This window comes from Rattus norvegicus, chromosome 2 (genome assembly GCF_036323735.1).
Source record: "Rattus norvegicus strain BN/NHsdMcwi chromosome 2, GRCr8, whole genome shotgun sequence".
NCBI lineage: Eukaryota > Metazoa > Chordata > Mammalia > Rodentia > Muridae > Rattus > Rattus norvegicus.
Window position 1 is genome coordinate 111,725,329 of NC_086020.1, and position 27,325 is coordinate 111,752,653.

A 27,325-nucleotide genomic window follows, 5' to 3' on the forward strand; every position below is an offset into this window, starting at 1 on the left:
AAACTGCTTAGGCTCCTGGCAAGTCGTGCACACATGCTGCACCCACCCAAGTGTTCTGGATTCACAAACAAAAGACAAATACACACACACACACACACAACACACACACACACACAAACACACACACACACACACACACACACACACCAGCTAATTTTGATATGCCTTGACTAGCTCAATGGTTGGGCACTTCTAAACCTCCCCAAGGCTAGCGCACACTCCCCTCTGGTATTCCTGGCTTAACACCTTCTAAATATATTTTATCTTTGCTGACTTCTAGGCAGCCACCCATAGGGCCACTTTCCCTTTCCACCTACATTCCTGGATGATTTCTCTCCTGCAACTTTTAAATCTGTTCCCTCTGCCTCTGGTGAGTCATGGGAAGTCTCCTCCTTTCCTCCACCTTCTCTTCCCCAGTCCCTCACCTGTCCAATCTAAAAGTCCTGCCTCTGTCTCCCTGCCCCACCATTGACTGTACAGCAATTCTTTATTACCAATAGAAGGCAGCTGGGGGCCCGGGACCCTCAGTGTCTAGAAGCACAGCTTTTGGGAGCCAAATTAAAGCAAAGCGTAGGAACCAATTCCCGAGTGCTTCTCAAGTGATAGAAGGAAACATGTGCTTGTACCAGATCCTGTTGCTTTCAAAAGATGTAAATGAGTCTGATATAACAGTGCCCACCTTGAATCCTAGGAGACGGAGATGGATCTCTATGAATTCAAGGCCAGCCTGGGCAATGTATACAGTTTCAGGCCACCCAGGACTACATTGTGAGGCTTGGTATAGATAAACAAGGTAGATAGATAGATAGATAGATAGATAGATAGATAGATAGATAGATAGACAGACAGAAAGGCAGATAGACAAATGATAGATGATAGACAGATGATACACACATATACATATACATATACATATACATATATATATATATATGAGAGAGAGAGAGAGAGAGAGAGAGAGAGAGAGAGAGAGAGAGTACTCTATTTTGCCTGACCCTGATTTGACTTAGTCTGAGAGGTCTGGGTCTGTGCTCTTGTTCTGAAACATTCCTTTTTCCTATGGGACCAGGGGAATTTCCATGCATGCTCAGGTGTGATGGAGAAGTTGCACTATGCCAGCCTCCTCAGCCGGCTGCAGAGAGTGAAGGAGCAGGCCCAGGTGATCAATCAAGCAATGGCAGAGCTGGCAACCGTCCCTTATCTGCAGGACATCAGTCAACAGGAGGCAGAATTGGTAAGTATTTGTTTCTCTTTGTTTAAGCTTTTGCAGGCCCTGAGCCAACAGAAGACTGATGGGAGCTGAAAAGGCTTGTGGTAATAACTGTGGTCTGAAGGGAGACGCCAGTCCTCATCCAGCATTCCAATGAAGACACTAGAAGACAAGAGCAGTGTGGATCAATGTGACTGCTTTCCCTTTTCTTTCTTCTTGTATATTTAGAAATAACCTTGTAATGTGCAAAAACATAAGAAAGGGCTAGTTATTCATATTATATATAAAGCTTTCATTTAAATTAAAATGAAAGCATATATATACATATATATATATATGTATACACACACACATTCATAAAACATTTTGTTCTTCTACAGACCTACTCAAAAACTACTTAAAGGAATAGCTTAGAAACAATTTCTTCAAACAGATGTGTGTATTATAATCATAATTAATATTAGAAATCATACCACCTCATTTGAAAAGTAATTATTGAACAGTGTGCTGCCCATTCAAGGAGAGGTCTAGAGAGCCTAATGTGTCATGGGGAAGGGCTCTTTACTTTGAAGCTTTAATTGAGAGTAGCTAAAACTAATTATAGACTTGAATTGAATTCACAGCAGAAGGATGAGAACAGCCCAAACTGATTACCTGTAATTTTCAGATAACCAAAAGAACCCTCCCTCTTTGAGCTTTTACAGATGTAACGAAGAAATGAGCTTCCAGTATTTATACTATTTATCTAGGCTTTTTAAAACTGTATTAAATAAATGCTGATCTTCAGAGTAAGCATAAGTGTAACAATCTCCCTAGCCCAGTAATAATGCTATGCATACTAAAGATGGAACCAGTGAAATAAACCTGTTTTTTCCAGGAATTTACAAGTCAAAACTAGTGATAAAGCTGCCCGACCCATTATGGTGGTGTGCTGAACACCCTTTAAAAGACTGTATTTCATAGGCACTAGAAAAAATTTCCTGAACAAAACACCAATGGCTTATGCTCTAAGATCAAGAATCGACAAATGGGATCTCATAAAACCTCAAACCTTCTGTAATGCAAAGGACACTGTGGTTAGGACAAAATGGCAACCAACAGATTAGGAAAAGATCTTTACCAATCCTAGCACAGATAGAGGGCTTATATCTAAAATATACAAAGAACTCAAGAAGTTAGACCGCAGGGAGACCAATAACCCTATTTAAAAAATGGGGTTCAGAACTAAACAAAGAATTCACAGCTGAGGAATGCCGAATGGCTGAGAAACACCTAAAAAATGTTCAACATCATTAGTCATAAGGGAAATGCAAATCAAAACAACCCTGAGATTTCACCTCACACCAGTGAGAATGGCTAAGATCAAAAACTCAGGTGACAACAAATGCTGGCGAGGATGTGGAGAAAGAGGAACACTCCTCCATTGTTGGTGGGATTGCAGACTGGTAAAACCATTCTGGAAATCAGTCTGGAGGTTCCTCAGAAAATTGGACATTGAACTACCTGAGGATGCAGCTATGACTCTCTTAGGCATATACCCACAAGATGCCCCAACATATAAACAAGACACGTGCTCCACTATGTTCATCGCAGCCTTATTTATAATAGCCAGAAGCTGGAAAGAACCCAGATGCCCTTCAACAGAGGAATGGATACAGAAAATGTGGTACATCTACACAATGGAATATTACTCAGCTATCAAAAACAATGCCTTTATGAAATTCATAGACAAATGGTTGGAACTGGAAAATATTATCCTGAGTGAGGTAACCCAATCACAGAAAAACACACATGGTATACACTCATTGATAAGTGGCTATTAGCCCAAATGCTTGAATTACCCTAGATGCATAGAACACATGAAACTCAAGACAGATGATCAAAATGTGAATGCTTCACTCTTTCTTTAAAAGGGGGAACAAGAATACCCTTGGCAGGGAATAGAGAGGCAAAGATTAAAACAGACACAGAAGGAACACCCATTCAGAGCCTGCCCTACATGTGACCCATACATATACAGCTACCCAATTAAACAAGATGGATGAAGCAAAGAAGTGCAAGCCAACAGGAGCCGGATGTAGATCTCTCCTGAGGGACAGCCAGAATACAGCAAATACAGAGGCGAATGCCAGCAGCAAACCACTGAACTGAGAATAGAACCCCCGTTGAAGGAATCAGAGAAAGAACTGGAAGAGCTTGAAGGGGCTCGAGACACCTTATGAACAACAATGCCAAGCAACTAGAGCTTCCAGGGACTAAGCCACTACCTAAAGACTATACATGGACTGACGCTGGACTCTGACCTCATAGGTAGCAATACATATCCTAGTAAGAGCACCAGTGGAAGGGGAAGCCCTGGGTACTGCTAAGACTGAACCCCCAGTGAACGTGATTGTTGGGGGGAGGGCAGCAATGGGGGGAGGGTGGGGAGGGGAACACCCATAAAGAAGGGGAGGGGGAGGGATTAGGGGGATGTTTGCCCAGAAACCAGGAAAGGGAATAACATTCGAAATGTAAATAAGAAATACTCAAGTTAATAAAAAAAATAAAATAAAATAAAATAAAATAAAAAAGACTGTGTTCATTCAGCCGTCCAGGAAGCAGTCAACACTATGGTAAAAGTATTGCTTTTAAAGGCCATGGTATAGCTGGTTTTAGAAGACTAAGGCTCCTCTAAGATAAAAGAAGAAGAGTTCTCTGCACCCAAATCCCGTGGGAGGGAGAGCTAAACCTTCAGAGAGGCAGACATGCCTGGCAAACCAGAAGAGACTGCACTCTGCACACATTACTGATTCCAGAGCAAAACACCAAACGCCATCTGGAACCCTGGTGCACTGAAGCTCCCGGAAACGGCGGCGCAGATCTTCCTGGTTGCTGCTGCCCCAGAGAGGTCGTGGGCAGCACCCCGAGAGCGAACTTGAGCCTCGGGACCACAGGTGAGACCAACTTTTCTGCTGCAAGTGACCTGCCTGGTGAACTCAAGACACAGGCCCACAGGAACAGCTGCACACCTGTAGAGAGGAAAAACTACACGCCCGAAAGCAGAACACACTGTCCCCATAACAGGCTGAAAAAAAAAAACAGGAAAACAGGTCTACAGCACTCCTGACACACAGGCTTATAGGACAGTCTAGCCACTGTCAGAAATAGCAGAACAAAGTAACACTAGAGATAATCTGATGGCAAGAGGCAAGCACAGGAACCCAAGCAACAGAAACCAAGACTACATGGCATCATCGGAGCCAAATTCTCCCATCAAAACAAATATGGAATATCCAAACACACCAGAAAAGCAAGATCTAGTTTCAAAATCATATTTGATCATGATGTTGGAGGACTTCAAGAAAGACGTGAAAAACTCCCTTAGAGAAACACAGGAAAACATTAATAAACAAGTAGAAGCCTACAAAGAGGAATCGCAAAAATGCCTGAAAGAATTCCAGGAAAACACAATCAAACAGTTGAAGGAATTAAAAATGGAAATAGAAGCAATCAAGAAAGAACACATGGAAACAACCCTGGATATAGAAAACCAAAGGAAGAGACAAGGAGCTGTAGATACAAGCTTCACCAACAGAATACAAGAGATGGAAGAGAGAATCTCAGGAGCAAAAGATTCCATAGAAATCATTGACTCAACTGTCAAAGATAATGTACAGCAGAAAAAGCTACTGGTCCAAAACATACAGGAAATGCAGGACTCAATGAGAAGATCAAACCTAAGGATACTAGGTATAGAAGAGAGTGAAGACTCCCAGCTCAAAGGACCAGTAAATATCTTCAACAAAATCATAGAAGTAAACTTCCCTAACCTAAAAAGAGAGATACCCATAGGCATACAAGAAGCCTACAGAACTCCAAATAGATTGGACCAGAAAAGAAACACCTCCCGTCACATAATAGTCAAAACACCAAACGCACAAAATAAAGAAAGAATATTAAAAGCAGTAAGGGAAAAAGGTCAAGTAACATATAAAGGCAGACCTATCAGAATGACACCAGACTTTTCACCAGAGACTATGAAAGCCAGAAGATCCTGGACAGATGTCATACAGACCCTAAGAGAACACAAATGTGAGCCCAAGTTACTGTATCCTGCAAAACTCTCAATTAACATAGATGGAGAAACCAAGATATTCCATGACAAAACCAAATTTACACAATATCTTTCTACAAATCCAGCACTACAAAGGATAATAAATGGTAAAGCCCAACATAAGGAGGCAAGCTATACCCTAGAAGAAGCAAGAAACTAATCGTCTTGGCAACAAAACAAAAAGAAGAAAAGCACACAAACATAACCTCACATCCAAATATGAATATAACAAGAAGCAATAATCACTATTCCTTAATATCTCTCAACATCAATGGCCTCAACTCCCCAATAAAAAGGCATAGATTAACAAACTGGAATCGCAACGAGGACCCTGCATTCTGCTGCCTACAGGAACACACCTCAGAGAAAAAGACAGACACTACCTCAGAGTGAAAGGCTGGAAAACAACTTTCCAAGCAAATGGTTGGAAGAAGCAAGCTGGAGTAGCCATTCTAATATCAAATAAAATCAATTTTCAACTAAAAGTCATCAAAAAAGATAAGGAAGGACACTTCATATTCATCAAAGGAAAAATCCACCAAGATGAACTCTCAATCCTAAATATCTATGCCCCAAATACAAGGGCACCTACATACGTAAAAGAAACCTTACTAAAGCTCAAAACACACATTACACCTCACACAATAATAGTAGGAGATTTCAACACCCCACTCCTATCAATGGACAGATCATGGAAACAGAAATTAAACAGAGACATAGACAGACTAAGAGAAGTCATGAGCCAAATGGACTTAACAGATATTTATAGAACATCCTATCCTAAAGCAAAAGGATATACCTTCTTCTCAGCTCCTCATGGTACCTTCTCCAAAATTGACCATATAATTGGTCAAAAAACGGGCCTCAACAGGTACAGAAAGATAGAAATAATCCCATGCGTGCTATCGGACCACCACGGCCTAAAACTGGTCTTCAATAACAATAAGAAAAGAATGCCCACATATACGTGGAAATTGAACAATGCTCTACTCAATGATAACCTGGTCAAGGAAGAAATAAAGAAAGAAATTAAAAACTTTTTAGAATTTAATGAAAATGAAGGTACAAAATACCCAAACTTATGGGACACAATGAAAGCTGTGCTAAGAGGAAAACTCATAGCGCTGAGTGCCTGCAGAAACAGGAAAGAGCATATGTCAGCAGCTTGACAGCACACCTAAAAGCTCTAGAACAAAAAGAAGCAAATACACCCAGGAGGAGTAGAAGGCAGGAAATAATCAAACTCAGAGCTGAAATCAACCAAGTAGAAACAAAAAGGACCATAGAAAGAATCAACAGAACCAAAAGTTGGTTCTTTGAGAAAATCAACAAGATAGATAAACCCTTAGCCAGACTAAGGAGAGGACACAGAGAGTGTGTCCAAATTAACAAAATCAGAAATGAAAAGGGAGACATAACTACAGATTCAGAGGAAATTCAAAAAATCAGATCTTACTATAAAAGCCTATATTCAACAAAACTTGAAAATCTGCAGGAAATGGACAATTTCCTAGACAAATACCAGGTACCGAAGTTAAATCAGGAACAGATAAACCAGTTAAACAACCCCATAACTCCTAAGGAAATAGAAGCAGTCATTAAAGGTCTCCCAACCAAAAAGAGCCCAGGTCCAGACGGGTTTAGTGCAGAATCCTATCAAACCTTCATAGAAGACCTCATACCAATATTATCCAAACTATTCCACAAAATTGAAACAGATGGAGCACTACCGAATTCCTTCTATGAAGCCACAATTACTCTTATACCTAAACCACACAAAGACCCAACAAAGAAAGAGAACTTCAAACCAATTTCCCTTATGAATATCGATGCAAAAATACCCAATAAAATTCTGGCAAACCGAATACAAGAGCACATCAAAACAATCATCCACCATGATCAAGTAGGCTTCATCCCAGGCATGCAGTGATGGTTTAATATATGGAAACCATCAACGTGATCCATTATATAAACAAACTGAAAGAACAGAACCACATGATCATTTCATTAGATGCTGAGAAAGCATTTGACAAAATTCAACACCCCCTCATGATAAAAGTCCTGGAAAGAATAGGAATTCAAGGCCCATACCTAAACATAGTAAAAGCCATATACAGCAAACCAGTTGCTAACATTAAACTAAATGGAGAGAAACTTGAAGCAATCCCACTAAAATCAGGGACTAGACAAGGCTGCCCACTCTCTCCCTACTTATTCAATATGGTTCTTGAAGTTCTAGCCAGAGCAATCAGACAACAAAAGGAGGTCAAGGGGATACAGATCAGAAAAGAAGAGGTCAAAATATCACTATTTGCAGATGATATGATAGTATATTTAAGTGATCCCAAAAGTTCCACCAGAGAACTACTAAAGCTGATAAACAACATCAGCAAAGTGGCTGGGTATAAAATTAACTCAAATAAATCAGTAGCCTTCCTCTACACAAAAGAGAAACAAGCCGAGAAAGAAATTAGGGAAATGACACCCTTCATAATAGACCCAAATAATATAAAGTACCTCAGTGTGACTTTAACAAAGCAAGTAAAAGATCTGTACAATAAGAACTTCAAGACTCTGAAGAAAGAAATTGAAGAAGACCTCAGAAGATGGAAAGATCTCCCATGCTCATGGATTGGCAGGATTAATATAGTAAAATTGGCCATTTTACCAAAAGCGATCTACAGATTCAATGCAATCCCCATCAAAATACCTATCCAATTCTTCAAAGAGTTAGACAGAACAATTTGGAAATTTATCTGGAATAACAAAAAACCCAGGATAGCTAAAACTATCCTCAACAATAAAAGGACTTCAGGGGGAATCACTATCCCTGAACTCAAGCAGTATTACAGAGCAATAGTGATAAAAACTGCATGGTATTGGTACAGAGACAGACAGATAGACCAATGGAATAGAATTGAAGACCCAGAAATGAACCCACACACCTATGGTCACTTGATTTTTGACAAAGGACCCAAAAACCATCCAATGGAAAAAAGATAGCATTTTCAGCAAATGGTGCTGGTTCAACTGGAGGGCAACATGTAGAAGAATGCAGATCGATCCATGCTTATCACCCTGTACAAAGCTTAAGTCCAAGTGGATCAAGGACCTCCACCTCAAACCAGACACACTCAAACTAATAGAAGAAAAACTAGGGAAGCATCTGGAACACATGGGCACTGGAAAAAATTTCCTGAACAAAACACCAATGGCTTACGCTCTAAGATCAAGAATCGACAAATGGGATCTCATAAAACTGCTAAGCTTCTGTAAGGCAAAGGATACTGTGGTTAGGATAAAACGGCAACCAACAGATTGGGAAAAGATCTTCACCAATCCTACAACAGATAGAGGCCTTATATCCAAAATATACAAAGAACTCAAGAAGTTAGACCGCAGGGAGACCAATAACCCCATTAAAAAATGGGGTTCAGAGCTAAACAAAGAATTCACAGCTGAGGAATGCCGAATGGCTGAGAAACACCTAAAGAAATGTTCAACATCTTTAGTCATAAGGGAAATGCAAATCAAAACAACCCTGAGATTTCACCTCACACCAGTGAGAATGGCTAAGATCAAAAACTCAGGTGACAGCAAATGCTGGCGAGGATGCGAAGAAAGAGGAACACTCCTCCATTGTTGGTGGGATTGCAGACTGGTAAAACCATTCTGGAAATCAGTCTGGAGGTTCCTCAGAAAATTGGACATTGAACTGCCTGAGGATCCAGCTATGACTCTCTTGGGCATATACCCACAAGATGCCCCAACATATAAACAAGACACGTGCTCCACTATGTTCATCGCAGACTTATTTATAATAGCCAGAAGCTGGAAAGAACCCAGATGCCCTTCAACAGAGGAATGGATACAGAAAATGTGGTACATCTACACAATGGAATATTACTCAGCTATCAAAAACAACGACTTTATGAAATTCATAGGCAAATGGTTGGAACTGGAAAATATCATCCTGAGTGAGCTAAACCAATCACAGAAAGACATACATGGTATGCACTCATTGATAAGTGGCTATTGGCCCAAATGCTTGAATTACTACCCTAGATGCCTAGAACAAATGAAACTCAAGACGGATGATCAAAATGTGAATGCTTCACTCCTTCTTTAACAGGGGAACAAGAATACCCTTGGCAGGGAAGAGAGAGGCAAAGATTAAAACAGAGACTGAAGGAACATCCATTCAGAGCCTGCCCCACATGTTGCCTATACATATACAGCCACCCAATTAGACAAGATGGATGAAGCAAAGAAGTGCAGACTGACAGGAGCCGGATATAGATCGCTCCTGAGAGACACAGCCAGAATACAGCAAATACAGAGGCGAATGCCAGCAGCAAACCACTGAACTGAGAACAGGACCCCCATTGAAGGAATCAGAGAAAGAACTGGAAGAGCTTGAAGGGTCTCGAGACCCCATATGTACAACAATGCCAAGCAACCAGAGCTTCCAGGGACTAAGCCACTACCTAAAGACTATACATGGACTGACCCTGGACTCTGACCTCATAGGTAGCAATGAATATCCTAGTAAGAGCACCAGTGGAAGGGGAAGCCCTGGGTCCTGCTAAGAGTGAACCCCCAGTGAACGTGATTGTTGGGGGGAGGGCGGCAATCGGGGGAGGGTGGGGAGGGGAACACCCATAACGAAGGGGCGGGGGGAGGGGGATGTTTGCCCGGAAACCGGGAAAGGGAATAACACTCGAAATGTATATAAGAAATACTCAAGTTAATAAAAAAAAAAGATAAAAGAAGCAAAGAAAATGCTAATTTAGAAAGGAAAATGTTGGTCCTATCTTCTCAAAAAGCACATTCAAGATTTAAATGAAAGAACAAAGCAGAATTCCCTGTAGAAGGCCTCCCACCTGTGTGGATTCCCTACCCCAGAAATGCTTAGTTTTCAAAATGTGCACCAAGGACTCAAAACCAGCATCACTGACATGTCTTCCAAGTGTACAATCTGTTCAGTAGCTTACACTTTATAAAATGGTACTTCGTGGGATGTTTTTATATTTTATACACTCCCAAAACGTAGAAAGATAGACAGACAAATGACTGAATGGTAGGTAGCTAGATGGATAGACAGACTGACAGATGATAGACACACAGACATATGGGTGTGCACGTACAGCCCCACCATTTGAGCCATCTGCGTCTTTCATCACTTTATGTCATGGATTTTACTTTCCAAGTGTGGTCAGCCTTAGAAAGGAAGCCCCAGCCTGGCCTGGTAGGGCACGGTGAAAACAGAGGCTGTTCAACAGAGGCCTTTAGAGTGATTCTGCTCTGCAGCGCCAGGGAGATCATCCAAGGGTTAACCATTCAGGATCCCGTGTTCGGATGCAACCCACCCATTCTGAAACTTGTCCTCACTATCTTGTTTAGTGGAGCTTTGGACTTGGTTTCCTCCTGCCTCAGTTTCCCCACTGCCATGACTGTCCTTTGGCTGTTTGGTCGTTGATGTTCATTTCTTCTGAGACAAAAGTCTCAAGGAGACCCAACTCACCACTACCTGAGGCTGGTCTTGAGCTCCCGATCCCCCTGCCTCCACTCATCAAGTTCAGGGATGACAGGCACACCCCACTACTCCAAGTTCATCATATTCTTTTCAACTGGAATATAGCAGATGGCTTTTTGGTAGGTAAAGTGTGCAGATTCAAAGGGACATTTAAAACAAAAGAAAGGAAAAAAACCAAGAAGAAAATAGTTATTTCAAAACGTTAACAATAGTAAAAGAGTTTAAATGAACGAGATTGTTTTAAGAGGCAATAAAACATCGCAGTTAGAGTATTGTCCTCTGGAGAGCTTTTTCATGATGCCGAGAATTATGATACATTAGCCTCAGGAGAAAATACTAAAACACATTCATGTACTACATGCCATTTCCTGAGAGAATTAACTTCCGCCGTCATTCTTTACAGCCCAGATCTGTTTTTAACAAAACATCAGCACTTGCTGCATTAAAACCTATACGCTTCCTACAAACTTCCAGGAAGACTCTTTCCGTTGTTTCAACAGCTTCTGCGTGCAGCAATCCTCAGCCATGACTGGAGCAGAGTCGAGGTGGCCATCTTCATTGTGAGGAATATGAGTAATAAAACCATCAGCATACAAATGATTTTTTAATTAGGTTTTAATCTGTGTATTTAGAGAAGTTATTTCTGTATGAATTCCATGCTGATAATTTTTATCTTGGTATCACAGCTGCAGTCACTAATGGCAGACGCCATGGACACCCTTGAAGGAAGGAAGAATGATAAGGAGCGTGTGTGGAATACGATCCAAAAGGTAAAATTCTGAGCCGAAGGAAAATACATCTTATCCTCCGAGAAAACGTCCACCTTGGGTCAAATCTGTCTAGAAGATAAAAAAGAAATGAAAGAAGTCCCTGGGGTTGTTTCGGTCTGCTTTCTTTGTGAGATGAATGCAGTGGAGAGAACTAGAAATGTAACCAAAACCAAGGATGGGTTTTTCAGTTTTGTTTTGTTTTGTTTTTTATTTGTTCTGATGCACTGTTTTCACCATACCGACCATCCTTCTGGGTCATGCTCCTTTTCACTTTCTACTTAAATGAGTGTTTCTTCAATATATACATACATATATATAAATTTACTTGATATGTGTATGCATATATTTTATGATGTATGCAAATATATTAATATACCTATAATATACAAATATATAAATATACATATACACATATACATACACATACACACATATACATATACACATATACATATATATATATGCATCCATGGCTGGCTTCAAACTCAGAGAACTGTCTACCACCACTGCCTAGCTTATAATGACAATTTTAAAAAACGATTTTCCTTGGAATTTTCATTGATTTTTCAACTACTAATTTTTCTTTTGTTTTGTTTTGTGTTTTTTCCCCCCGCTCACTTTGCTTGCAATACTACAGCCCAACTCAGGCTTCGGAATCTCAAACACTGGTGGGTTTGGTCAGGGAGAAGCATAGCAGCTAGTTGCTGGTACTCAGGGCAAGATTTCCTGAGAGACACCTAGCCCAAGGTACTCAGGAGACTTGTGAGGCAGTATAGGTCTGTCTGAAAATATAGGCCTCCAATTCACCTCCAGGAAATACATTCTGATTGCTGTATTCCCCATTAAGTCTCCTCCCATCCTCTGTGAGATCCTGAGGTCAGGAAACATAAAAGGATCCAAACAAGGCTTTGGTCTGAAAGGTAACTCCCAGCCAGGAAGGCTCTGGTGAGTCAGAAGAGGAACCTGTGCTGTGAAATCAACTCACAAATCTGAAGAGATACATGGAAAACAAAATCAACAAAATCGATGGACACTCGAGTGTCCATCACAACAGGAAGAGTTATCAGGTATCAGGGATGCCTTGATGGGCAGAAGCAGTGTGGCTCTATGAATGGCTGTATATGAATGCATATGAATGGCTGTGAACAACCTGCTTTTATAACCTATGGAAACAGATGAGAACAACTGGTCTGGGAGATCAGAAAACCATCTGTGTGAATGTGTTTCTTCTACAGCATTTAAAAATTAATGTTCATTACCTAGGTGAAAGGGGAGATTGGAAGGTGGGAAGATACCTTAGTGAGTTAAGATGTTGGAGACGTGAACATGATTTTAATTCCCAGATCCCACATTTAAAAAAAAAAATAAAGCCATTTGTGATGGTTAACACTTGGCATCCCAGGGCAGAGGAGGTGGAGACAAGTCAATTCCTGGCACTCGGTGGTCAGCCAGTCAAGCTTACTTAGTGAGTTTCAACCAGTGAAAGACCCTGTCTCCAAAAAAAGGCAGGTAGCAGCTGAAAAAAAATATCTCCAAAGTTGTCTCCTGGCCTCCGGCCTACACACACACATACACACAGAGGAACTTTTCAAAACAGAGTGAAAAAATGTGCACCATGAACACAAAGAACTCGTCAAGTATATCAGTTACTTTTCTACCACCATGATGAAAGCACCATGATGACCAAGGAAAATAAAAGAGAAAGTTTTTAGTTGGGGGCCTGCTTACATTTTACATGCTAATCCATGATAATCACAGCAGAAAGCATGGTAGCAGGAAGTCAGGCATGGTGCAGATGTGCTCCATGATCTCGGGCAGAGAGAAAGTGACTGGGCCTGTCACAGCCTTTGAAAGCCTAAAAGTCAACCCCAGTGACACATCTTCTCTAAATCCAAGGCCATACCTCCTTAAATCTTCCCAAATAGTCCCACTGATTAGGGACCATGCATTCAAACACATGAGCCTATATAGGGTCATTCTCATTCAAACCACTACAACTCCTTGTAGAAGATTTATCTGGGGCTTGCAATTCCAAAGGGAGAACCATCTCAGCAGGGAACATGGTGGAAGATAGGCAGACAGGGGCTGGAGCATTAGCTGAGAGCCTACTTGAACCACAAACAGAAAGCAGAGAACACATTCCAAATGGCACAAGTCTGCCTTCCAGTGTGACGGTAATTCTTGGTGGTCAACTTGACTATATCTGGAATTACCTATAACCCAAAAGTAGAGGACATGCCTCATCTGTGAGGGATTTCTGCTTCACTCAACATGGGAAGATCTACTACTAATTCAGATCTCTTAGGTAAATCCAGCTCTTTAATACAGATCAAATCTGGGTCTTGCCTTCTACTGGAATCCTATAAAGGACACAGAAGAAAGAAAGTTTTGCCCTTGGCCTACTTGCTCTTGCCTTGCTGGGACATCCATTTCTTCCCTGGCATTAGGCCTACTTCTTCAGGATTCTAGCATATACTGAAGACCAGCTAAACTGAACAACTACTAGATTCTTGGACTTTCCATTCATTGCCACCGATCGTTGGATTAGCTGAACCACAAACTGAAAAACATTCATAGATAGATAGATAGATAGATAGATAGATAGATAGATAGATAGATAGATAGATAGAGATAGATAGGTAGATAGATAGATAGATAGATAGATAGATAGATAGATAGATAGATACAAAGAGGCAGAGAGAGAGAGAGAGAGAGAGAGAGAGAGAGAGAGATTCATCTATACATGCTGTTACTCTAGAGAACACTAATATACCCCAGAGACATACTTTCTCTCACAAAGGTATACCTCCTAATCCTTCCCAAACAATTTCACCAACTGGATACCAAGTATTCAAATAATTGAGTTCCTGAAGGTCATTCTCATTCAAAGGGCCATGCTGTGCGTATGCATAGGCAAAGCACTCACAAAGAAAGAAAAATAAGCAATGGCGTCAAGATTTTTGCTTGAGCAAGGCAGGGTCTATAGAAAGGCCTTTTGGTGCCATTTTCCAAAGAAAGAAACTGTCACAGGGATGGCTTTGGCTAAGAATATAAACTGCTTTAGAGTGTAGCCAGGAGGCAAAAGCCATACAAGATAGCTGAATGAGAATTTAATATAGGAAGTAAAGGCAGTTGCTTCCCAGAATGACAGCCTGAGTTTAATTCCAGGGAGAGTCACATGATAGAAAGAGAAAACATTTCTCTTAGTTGTCCCTTGACCTCCGTGTGTGTGTGTGTGTATACATGCATATCATGCATGTATGTGCATGGAGTCAGGAGAGATGAGAAAAATGTAATCTTAAAATAAATAACTAGGAAGTTGTTAAATAAGAAAATTAAAAAGAAATAAAATACAGAAAATCGGTACCATTCAGTGGAGCCAGACAGCCAAGAGAAGGGGTTGGGATGACAAACTCTGAGAAAATTGGAGCAGAAAATTGTAAAATGAAAACTCAGGCATCAAGTAGAAGGTGCCACTCTGTCACTCCTATATCTAAGGAATTAAAGGAAGGTTCCAGAAGGGCTGGGCCACAGACCCTTGAGAATGACACACTAACCCACTGATACTGTGAAGTCATAAGGTCTTTGAAGGAATTCTCTAGCTTTTGAGAAAACTAGGTTCAGAAGCAATATATGCTTCTGTAATGGAGATAACTTTCTGCTGAGATACTCAGAAGACAGGAGTAATCAGAAGGCAGAGAGGAAGGAGTAGAGATGCTCATAAAAGACAGGAGTAATCAGAAGGCAGAGACGAAGGAGCAGAGATGCTCATAGAAGACAGGAGTAATCAGAAGGCAGAGACGAAGGAGCAGAGATGCTCATAGAAGACAGGAGTAATCAGAAGGCAGAGAGGAAGGAGCAGAGATACTCATGGAGGACAAGAGTAATCGGAAGGCAGAGAGGAAGGAGCAGAGATACTCATGGAGGACAAGAGTAATCGGAAGGCAGAGAGGAAGGAGCAGAGATACTCATGGAGGACAAGAGTAATCGGAAGGCAGAGAGGAAGGAGCAAGCTTGTCTTTCTCTTCTGTTCCTCTGTTGACAGACTAACCACTGGCAAAGCAGAGGTTGGGTTTGTAGAGAACTGGCCCTAGTATCACAGTCAACCATAGAAAAGTGGGTTTGGAGAAGAAAGAACATAGGTTCACTAGAGAGTGTATCAAACCTGGGTGCTGTCAAGATGCAAAAGGGGAAATATGGAGCCTGGAGTTCTGGATAAATACTGAATGAAGCTGATAAGGAATGAGAAAAAGAAAGGGGAATGAGAAGGAGGAGAAAGGACTGACTAGAGGTCCTTAGCCAGTTAATATTGAATGAAATCATTTGAATGGCTAACACTAGTAAGGCAGAGTATGTAAGAAGAGCACATTTCAAACTGTGAGAGAGAAACAGACAAAAGAGAATAAGAGCTTAGGAAAGACTTAGAGCTGAAGAGTAAGGAAATTCAATACGGAAGAGTCAGCAGTATTACCAACTGTTTCTACCAGGTACACAAAATAACTGTTTAGAACAGGGATCAGCAAATCACAAGCTACAGGTCACATTCAACACACCACCTATTTCTGTCAGTCATTTATTGCTTGTAGCCATGCCTTTTATTTCTAGGAAGTTCTGGGTCAACTCGGCCATTGTAATCACTCACCAAGTCAAAATTGTTTACTATCTAGCTATATGGAGACGACTGCTGCTGTACTCGAGTTTCCAACAGTATACATCCCACAAATACTACATCCACTGAGTAAATATTTACAAAAGCAGGTGTTCAAGGAGCCACTGCCCAGTGACTGAATCCTAGGGTCAGGCCAAGAAGACGGAAGAGATATTAACATCTTTCTGCATCTTTGAAAATGCTTCTTGCACTTGGTGATAAGCTACTGATCATGGTGCCTATGTTCATGGACTCACACCTAGCTGTATCTTCTTATTTTGTCCCTACCTCAATTATCTGGACTGTGTAACAAACTACCCTAAGCTCAGTGCTTTAAAAAGAAAAAATTATTATTGTCTCTCAGATCTACACATTGATCAGACTCTACCAAATAGATCTCAAGATTTCTTGCCTGTGGTTCAATCTTAGGGCTTGGGTGCATGGGTCTGACATCTGTGAATGGTGCAAGATGGCTGGCAGCTGACACTGGTTGGATGAGACAGCTGCCTGTATGTAGGTCTCCTGAAAGAAATAGGCTTTAACCCAGCGTCTCACTGAATTCCAAGAGGACAATTCAAGAGAAGTGAAAGCATTCAGTCTTCAAGAGTTGTCTTCTTTCTACATTAACTTCTGCTATATTGTGCTGATATAAGCAGTGACTAGCCAGCCTAGCCATAAATAGATGAAAGAATAGATTCTACTATCAAGATGATGGTGACCATCTCAAAGACAAGGTACAACAGCAGAGTGGCTCTGTATCCTGGACTGGAAAACACACCTTCAAACAAGCAGAGATCAAGTCATGCAAGTCAAGCAAGGATAGCCAAGGCCTCCCAAAATTATAACACACATGACCCCCACACCACACACCCAGTGTCTAATGGATGTCTAGAAAGACTCAATGGTGAACAGCCAGTGTTTCCAAATTAAAAGCCCTGCTAATGATCATGGCTTTCTAAATAGAAGCTCCTGGGAGATCTTTAGGAAGATGTGAATGGGAAAGAATGGGGTGCCAAATTTTTCCCAGGGGCTTTTAATTCAGTTAATGTGACTCTACAACATATGATGGTATCACTCTCAGACAATTCCAGTAGCAAGTAAGTAATTTCCTTTTACTGCTACAGAGTTAATTTGTGTGTGCAGGAAAAAAATAATTAAAAAAAAAACTAATTGTACAAGCTACACTGTGTTGTGAGCTCACTGGAAGTTGACATCGGCATCGCCACCTCTGAGATCTGTTATCTGTAATAGAAACAGCTGTTGTACCTAATGAAAGCACTTGAAATCTTCATCGGAAGCAGCAGAATTATAGCAGAAGTTGCTCTTTCTACATAGTTAAAGGGTCTGTCAGAATCCCCATTACCTCACACAGTTTCCTGGGCTCCACGTTGTTATAGGTCTATAAAAAAAAACAGCTCATCATGATACAACCGGATTCATGAGCACTGACCTCCTGTCTGTGTTTTTGTCTTCACTCAAGTTCCCCCCAGAAGCAACTGAGCATTCCCCTGACTCACTAGGATTAAAATACATTCTTTACAGAGCTGTAGGATAGGGCAGTGGTTGGAGTTTAACTCTGTGGACTAGTTCTTTCCAGTAATTAATTCGAGATTAAGAGACATTCATGTCAGTTTAGTGATGCAGACACAAAACTGGGCAAGTCATCTTTAGTAAAATATCGAACATTTTCTTACCCTGGAAAGTCCTGTCCACAATGTGGCGAGGACTATCAACACTGATTAGTTTCATTCTACAACAATAGAGCCTGAGGAAACCTAAGGCTCTTGAAAAACCCTAAGGCCCCACTGACACCTTCCTCATTCATGTAAAGAGAAAAGTATTCACCTGGCTTCCATTCTTTGTTAGTCATTGTCCTAGACATCCAGATTCATTCATGAAGAATCAGTGCCCACCTACCTACTACCATCTTCTAAAGCAATCAATGAGTCATCTGAAAACAAATATGCTATAGTGACAAAGAGGGAGGAAAAGAAGCATGGTAGGGAAGTGAAAGGTACCAAATGCATAAGATAATTGTGCGGATACTGGATAGAACTCATTTTCAGGAAAGGAAAGATCAAGTGTAAAACCATCAGGTAGAATGTGCCCTACAAGGACAGCACAGTAACCGCTGTAAGTGAATGAGAGTCCTTAAGTCTGATATGAAAGAAAATAGAATGTTTTATAGGAACAAATACACTTGAACACTGTCAGGGTGAGAAGGATGAGAGGGCAAAGGAGAGCACTGTGTCTTAGTTCCTTTTCTACTGCTGTGATGAGTGAGAGCCATGACTAAGGCATCTTACAGAGGGAAGGTGTGTGGGGTGCTTACAGTTCAAGGCACTGTGTCATGGCCATTGTGGCAGGGAGAGGGGAAGTAGGCATGGGCTGGCAAGGGCTTATATCCTTATCCACTAGTAAGAGGCAGAGAGAGGCAGAGAGGGCTAACTGGGAGTGACATGGGCTTTTAAAACTTCAAAAAGTCCACCCCACCCCTGCACACATCTCCCACAAGGCCATACCTCCTAATCCTTCTCAAACAATTCTACCATCGGGAGACCAAATATTACATTGATGAGTCTGTGGAGACCATTCTCTTTAGAACCACCATGCAAGCAAAGGTCAGAACAATGAACCAGGAGAGAAAACAGGAGCTTTTGTTTGTTACTTTTTTTTCTGTAGTTGTGATTAGAGCAATTAAGGGCTAGGGATTTATTTGGGCTCATAGCTAGAGGATAGCACCCAACCTGGAAGAGCAGGAATGGCAGCATAGTGTGAGGTATTTAATCACATTGTGTCCGAGTCAGAAAAAGATGAAGACTGGTGTCTCACCTGATTTCTCACTCAGTCCGTGACCCAGTCCCATGGAGTGATGCCACCCACATTCAGAGTGATTCTTCTCAATTAATCATCCCTAAAAACACCCTCCAGACATACCCAGAGGAATGTCTCCTAAGCAATTATAAATCCATCAAAACGAAGACTGATCATCAGACACTTTAAACTAGCAACCTGCAGACAAACTAAATCTGTCACAAACTAGGGCAAAATACCATTTTCTTTTACTGTGCCTGTTTCTTTACCTGTAAAATAATGATTTTGGGGCTAGAAGAGCAGAAGCCGTTCCCCAGCTGGATAAGTAGATGTCTTGAAAGGCAAAGAACCAAAATCAAAGAATAAAAGTATTTATGAGTTATTATTATGGAACATTCTCCTGTTTACATAGACCAACTCATTAATCTCCATCAGCACATTGCCCAAAGTCACAGAACCAGTAAATAATACAAGTTATGGCTTGAGCTGCCTTTGGGTCCTGAAATCTCTGTGACAGAAATCCAGAATATATGATACCTGAAGAAGCCCAGGTGATTGTAGGCATTCAACAATATGTTCACATTCAACACTGTGTTCACATTTGAGTGTGAGACCCAGTGTGGGTCAGGGTAGTCTCCAGTCAAAGAGTAATTTGACTATACACTAGCCTAATTGTCTTTTCAGATTCTTCCAACCTAAGCTAGAGAAGCCACTGTGAAAGTCTGAGTTAGTCTAACATTATAATTAATTGTCTTTGGGCCTGGGGAAATGATCCAATGGGTAAACTGTTTCCCATGCAAGCATGAAGATCTGAGTTTAAATCCCCAGAATCCATGTAGAGCTGGGCACTAGAGTACATACCAATAATCCCAGTGATCCTAAGAAGAGAAGAAAGCTGGCGACAGGAAAATCTCTAGAAGCTTTTGGGCCTGACAGACACAGTTTCAAAAAAAAATATGTCAAGAACCAACAAACCAAAACTCCTCATTCTCCTCCAACCCCTACATGTGCTTGCCGTGGCAATGTACCTGTATTTTCAATACAAATAAGCACACGTACACATCATACACATGCTAAATAAATAAGTTAATTAGCTAATTACTATTTTGTAAAGGATGCTCCTGCTTTGGTGTGTAGTTTTCCATCATTACTGAGTCACCACCTTCTAAGAAACCCAGCATGTCCAGACCCATTCCACTTTTAGGCCCTGCCATTTTTGCTACTTACCACTGAATCCTTACGTGCACTGAAGCTGGATGGGCTGGGTTTGGGGGAATTGGAGATTTTATTTTTAATTATGGATATATGTGTGTCTCTATGTGAGTCTGTACACATGAATGTGGTGCCCATGGAAGCCAGAAATAGTCACCAGATTTCTCTGGAACTAGATTTATAGGAAGGTTGTGAGCCACCTGATATGGGCAGTGAGCCATGTCTCCAGACCTTCCTCAGAGGTTTGATGAAGGGACCTAACCAGAGCAATGGGGTGGGGGAGTATGAAAATAAGGCTACATATTAATTAACGTGGCACATCTGATCTCTTCTCACTGCCCCTCCAAGAGTTAAACAATTCCCAAGGAAGGCTTATTCTTTCTGTGTTCACACAGACTAATGTATCAGTGAGAAGATCAGAATTTAACCTGCTGTACCATATGATTTTTGTCTTCTGTCTCTGAATCTCTCATCTGAGACTAAATGAGGGAAATAAACTCTGACATTTGAGAAGCAATGAGAGAAGTTTCCTCAAACATAACCTCAGACCTGTGGGTTTTCATGAGTAGTTTTAAAGGAGGAAGACCACTTTAAAATTCATCTAGTATTACAAAATGCAGCAAACTTCAATGAATTCTGCAAACAGAGTATATGCATGTCCTCAAACACCCATATAAATGTACTCAAAATGATTTACATTTTTATATTCCCTTTCATCTCAAAGCCTCCCTTACACATCGTATCCTTTGCCATCACCACAGAAATGGCATTAACAGGATTATTCGCTGTGCCCTTAAAGATGAACATGAGCTAGATTATGTGGCCCAGCAAGGCAATCCTGTTGGAGTCTTGGCACAGGCAGAGCAGAGGGGAATGAATGCAGATTGGGAGTTGAGTCAGGGTGCTTGGTTGAGGAGACAGAAGAACAAACTACAGCATTTTATTTACTCTGCACATCAGCATTCAAGCCTGAATCCTTCCGGAGGTTCCTCTGGGAGACATCACCCACGCAGTACCATCACTCATTGGCCAGTCAGCTAGACTGACTATTGCACGATGGGTTAGGAGTTTTGTGCGTGCTCTTGTCTTTCCTGAGACTCAGCAGTGGTGCTGTTCATTTACAAAGCAGGTTTTTCAGCAATCAGGCTTTTCCTGTGTGCCTGGCTCTTTAAAGAGTCTCTATAGATTTGTTGCAATTTGACTGCGAGTCTTGCAACTTCTGGTTATGTCTGTCCTCATTAGCATATCCCCATATTGCTTTATGGTGTGAGCTCTGAGCACAGCTAAGCAGTTCTGTCCATAGCCTCATGCAGGTGATGTGGAGAACTGAGGTGCTCCTGTCACTAGATGTGCTGGGAAGGGAAGGGATTACTCCAGGCACAAGCAGGAAAGACAAGACCAAAACTCCTCAAGGATAAGTCACTGTAATTAAAGATAAACAGATTCTATATCTACAGGTTTCCAGGCAAGGCTCTCTAGGAGAGGCATATCCCTGAAGCCCTTCAGAAGCTCATGGTTATCATCAAAAGCTGAGCTTTCGGGCAATGAAACTATGACTATCCTACAGATAGTTCCTGTCAGCTGCCATTACAGAGCAGCATGGATACAAACGGTGAGCTCTGGTAGTTACTGATCCCAACAGCTTCTCTCCACTTGTCTGTAGGGACTAAGTGTGGAGTTCATCTGTGGCACTTGTAAGCTTTCTATCACTTTGACAAAGCATAGGAGCTCACTGTTTCGGAGGTCTCAGCCCATGGATTCTTGGCTCTGTTGCTTTGGCTATAGGACAATGCAGCTGATCATGGTAGCAACACAGCACAGGATGTCTGTTTACCTGGTGGTAGGTGGAAAGAGAAGAGAAAGACAGAGAGGGGCTGGGACTCCAGTATCCTCTGAAAGGCATATTCCCAATGACCTCACTTGTGCACACTAAACCTTGCCCACTGGAGCCTTTACTACCCCCTGGTAACAACACTAGAGACCAAGCCTCCAGCACACAAGTCTAGAAGGCGTGGTCAAAATTCAAACCATAGCATTCTGGGTCACTGTTCCTGGTAACTCTTGCTTCTCATTCGTTTCCCACCAATGCTTGTTTTGCCTCCAAAACTGGAAAGCTCTTTTCCATCTTTAGTCTGCTAAAGGTAATCTCTTTTAAAACTTCAATGATTGAACAGGCCATTCCTGTAACATAAGTCTGATCTTTGGCCATATCTTAAACAGAATTTTATCCAGATGTTGGCAAGCTAGCCTGCTGTCATTCCAGTGAACAACTATCTTAGACTTACTGAAGCATGCTTAGGATTAACTGTCACAACCAGAACAGGCTTGCAAATTTTATTTCAGAAAATAAAGCTAATATCAATGATGATAAATATTATCAGTGGTTATTAGTGATCTCAGCACGTGCCGTACACGTGCTAATGCCATAACAGCTAATGACTGCCACAACCCTGTGACTCAGCTCTCATCGGGTTCCTGTGAAGGATGATGGCAGTAGCACTGTAAACGTCACCAGGAAGTAATCCCACATCTGTCCTGCATGCTTTGATTCAGAGCGAGACTTGAGCCAGAGGATCTCCTCCTCATCCGCAGCTGGAACATTGTGTTAAGACGAACACAGCTGTGAAGGGTATCACAAAGAATATTGCTTACTCCGAGCTCAGATTCTGTAGCAGCCAATGAGACCAGCTTCAAGTCTTCCTTTTGGCTGAATGGATGGTAGCATAAGAGGCTGAAATGAGCCTCCTCCATCCTTCTCTAGACCACAGTTCATCTCCCATCTGAAACCTCCCCTACGCTGCTCTTCAACTGCCGCCTGGCCAATCCCAAACCCCCCAAACTCACAACTCTTCCCTGAATTGCCCTGCTGTTACTGTCTCCCTTGGTGACCCCTTCCTTTGCAGACATACATGCTTCTCTCTTCCTGCAACTATGGACGTCAGGGACGTGACTCATGCTTACTGAGTGTTGCTGTGAGGTCTGTTCTCTAAGGAGTCGCCTGAATTTACATTCTAAGATGCCAAAGGCTTTCAAAGGAAACAAAATCTCATAAGCACATATTGTTGTAACCTCTCTAAACATCACCATCCTGACACAAAAGGCCTTGGGTCTGGCCATGAATTGGTGTTTACCTCTGTCACTCTCTTGACTCTCTCCCTGCATGATTCACTCACAAGCTGATACAAGGAAGTGTCTAAACATACATTGGAAGTACACATTTAACTCTGATCCCACATTTTCATCTTTGCAATGTTTTTCTTTTTTATTTATTAATAATTTTACTTGTTTACATTTAAAGTGTTATCCCCTTTCCCAGTCTCCACTCCCCAACCCCATCCCCATCCCATAACCTTGCCCTCTATGAGGGTGCTCCCCACCCACCCATTTCTGCCTCCAGTCTATAGAATCCCCCTTCTCTGGGGCATCAAGCCTCCACAGGACCAAGTGCCTCCCCTCCCACTGATGCCAGTTGAGGAAGTCTTCTGCTACAAATGTAGCTGGAGCCATGAACCAGCCCATGAATGCTATTGGATTGGTGGTTTAGTCCCTGGGAGCTCTGAGGGGTCCACTTAATTGATACTGTTATGGCATTGCAATCCCCTTCAGCTCCTCAGTCCTTCCCCTTCTCTTCCATTGGGGTCTCTGGGCTCAGTCCAGTGGTTGACTGTATCTGCATCTGTCTTAGTCGGGTACTGGCAGAGTCTCTCAGAAGACAACCACACCAGGCTCCTGTCTGAACGCAATTCTTGGCATGAGCAATACTGTCAGGCTTGGTGTCTATGGATCTCTTGGTGGGTTGGTATCTGGATGGCCTTTCCTTCAGCCTCTGCTCTGTTTTTGTCCCTGCAATTCCTTCAGACTGGGACAATTCTAGGTTAAAAAATTTTATAAGAGTGAGTAGCCCCTTCCTCCACTGGGGGCTGAGTCTATCTACTAGAGGTGGTCTCTTCAGGATCTATCTCCCCACTATGAGGAATTTTGGCTAATGTCATCCACATTAGGTCCTAGGAGCCTCTTGAAACCCTGAAGTCTAGGACTTGCTAGTGGTTCCTCAAGTTCCACACTCCTAACTGCTACTTATTACTATTCATTCTCCTGGCCCTCTGGATTTCTCTCCTGTCTCTTCCAATACCTGGTCCTGCCCCTCACTTTCCCCCCCCCACCATGGTTCCTCCCTCCCTATTCCTCCCATGATTATTTTTCCTCCTTCTAAGCTGGTTTGAAGCCTCCACACTTTGGCTTTCCTTCTTGTTAAGCTTCATATGGTCTGTGAGTTATACCATGGATATTCTGAGCTTTTGGGCTAATATCCACTTTTCAGTGACTACATACCATGTATGTCCATTTGGGTCTGGGCTACCTTACTCAGGATGATATTTTCTAGTTCCATTGATTTGCCTACAAAGTTCATGAAGTCACCATTTCTAATAGCTGAGTAGGATTCCATTGTATAAATGTACCATATTTTCTGTATCTATTCTTCCATAGTGGGACATCTGGGTTGTTTCTAGCTTCTGGCTATTATAAACAAGGCTTCTATGAAAATAGTGGAGCATAGTTTCCTGGTTATATGTTGGAGCATCTTTTGGGTGTATGTCCAGGAGTGGTATAGCTGGGTCCTCAGATAGTATTATGTCCAAGTTTCTGAGGAACTGCCAGATTGATTTCCAGAGTGGTTGTACCAGCTTGCAATCCCAACAATAGAGAAGTGTTCTTTTTCTCCACATCCTTGCCAGCATCTGCTGTCACCTGAGTTTTTGATCTTAGCCATTGTGACTAGTGTAAAGTAGAATCGCTTGGTTGTTTTTTGCATTTCTCTGATGACTAAGGATATTGAACATTTCATTAAGTGCTTCTCAGCAATTCTAGGTTCCTCAGTTGAGAATTCTTTGTTTAGCTCTGTACCCCATTTTTAATAGGGTTATTTGGCTCCCTGAAGTCTAACTTCTCGAGTTATTTATATATTTTGGATATTAGCCCTCTATTTGGATGTAGGGTTGATAAACATCTTTTCCCAGTCTGTAGGTTGCCATTTTTTCCTATTTACAATGTCCTTTACCTTTCAGTTTCAAGAGGTTCCATTTGTCCATTGTTAATCTTAGTGCCTGGGCCATTGGTGTTCGGATTAGAAAAATTTCCCCTGTGAGTTCAAAGCTCGTTCCCACTTTCTCTGCTATTAGATTTGGTGTATCTGGTTTTATGTGGAGGTCCTTGATCCATGTCTACTTGAGCTTTGTACAATGAGATAAAAAACAGATCAATTTGCAATCTTCTACATGCACACCTCCAGTTAGACCAGCACCATTTGTAGACAATGCTTTCTTTTTTCCACTGTATGTTTTTGCCTTCTTTGTCAAAGATCAAGTACCCATAGGTGTTTGGGTTTATTTCTGGGTCTTCAGTTCTGTTCCACCGACTGACCTGTCTGTTTCTGCACCAATACCATGTGGTTTTTATCACTATTGCTCTGTAGTACAGTTTGAGGTCAGGGAATGATGATTTCCCCAGAAGTTCTTCTACTGTTAAGAATTGTTTTCAATATCCAGGGTTTTTTGTTATTCCAGATGAAGTTGAGAATTGCTCTTTCTATCTCAGTGAAGAATTGAGTTGGAATTTTGCTGGGGATTGCATTGAATCTGTAGATAACTTCTGGTAAAATGGCCATTTTACTATGTTAATCCTACCAATCCATGAGCATAGGAGGTTGCCATGAGCCTCCTGGCCTGGAGCAGGTTGAAATGGGAAACAGAGTAAGACTCTGGTGTGGCTTTAAAGACTGATGGTCTAGCTCTCTAACTATACTGAACTGCTGATAATAACTTCTAAAAAGTTCTAAAAACGTTCTTGCTCTTTCTGAGCATTAAAAGCCACTGGTTTAGGCAATTAACACCTGTAGCCTAACAGCAGGGGTATTAAGTAATGTAGCCTTTGTTCTATCTCAGCAGGAATAGCTGCTTTGTTCTATCTCAGCTGAACTAACTTTCAGCCTGTTAGTTGAAGAAAAGGGGACACTTTGAAAAGTAAATATAGCTTTTATTTCTAAGTTGTAAAAAGTTTCCTATGAAAGCTCTCTACGAAAAAGTGCAAAAAGTGGAAAGATCCTAAGTGGGGCAAGGAAACATCCATGTCTCTCTTTGTCCTCAACACATATATAGCTTTCACAATAGATGGTCACGTGGTAAAAAGTCCATCACAGGTTTACACATAAATTCTAATCATAAATTGAAACAGAAGTTTACAACAAAGAATGCTTACATGCATATACATTAGAAGTTTTCTAGCTAAGGATTCATTACCTGTCACAGTTCCACTGATTCATTGAGAGTTAAAAAACATAACTAATTATTAGTGAAGTTTTGTATATAAAAACCTAGTTAATATTTTATCTTCTACCCTAGCACCTATAATAAACCATTAGTTCCCTTTTTATGATATTTGGTTAATGATTTTACAACCTCATGTAATGTGCTCTGAGTAGTAGAAAGTCTGCGAAGTATCAGAATCAGTTAACTGGTGATACATGGGAGACTGGTAGAGTTATCAGAAGGGACCTAATAGCAGTCTCACTATAAAAGAGTTATATAATTTTAAAAATTATATAAAATTATAAAAGAGATATAATTTTAGAAATTCTTATAGGAGCATCATTAAGAATTAAGTCATTTATTTGTCTATATAGCATCACTACAAGACAGTACATCTTCAGAGATCTTCTCAAAAGGGTTGGCTAATACCTAGTGATGGCTATATATGTTTTAATAATAACACAAAAACCATATTAATAGTAGGAATCCTTCCTAAAATGGTTTTCTTTGGGGCCTTGTCTATAGAAGCAAATCTGTCATGGATTATTTTAATCCAAGGTGAACCAACTCATGAAGATCACCTACTAGCTTTCGACAGGAGATCTTTTCATCTTCTGAGGTCTTTCTTTCTGAAGAAAGAAGTTCTTGTCATACAGATTTTTCACTTGCTTGGTTAGAATTATATCAAGATGTTTTATATTATTTGTGACTATTGTGAAAGCTGTTGTTTCTTT

General features: G+C 41.2%; 1 protein-coding gene across 10 annotated transcripts in view; it reads left to right on the plus strand.

Moving 5' to 3' along the window:
- Spata16 (spermatogenesis associated 16) overlaps positions 1-27,325 on the plus strand; it is a 380,391-nt gene that overhangs the window by 311,371 nt on the left and 41,695 nt on the right. For all 10 annotated transcript variants that reach the window (XM_039103604.2, XM_063282699.1, XM_039103603.2 and 7 more), the window contains 2 exons: positions 1,070-1,234; positions 11,529-11,612. In XM_039103604.2, coding sequence (XP_038959532.1) covers positions 1,070-1,234; positions 11,529-11,612 — 249 coding nt within the window. The remainder of the gene's footprint in view (positions 1-1,069; positions 1,235-11,528; positions 11,613-27,325) is intronic.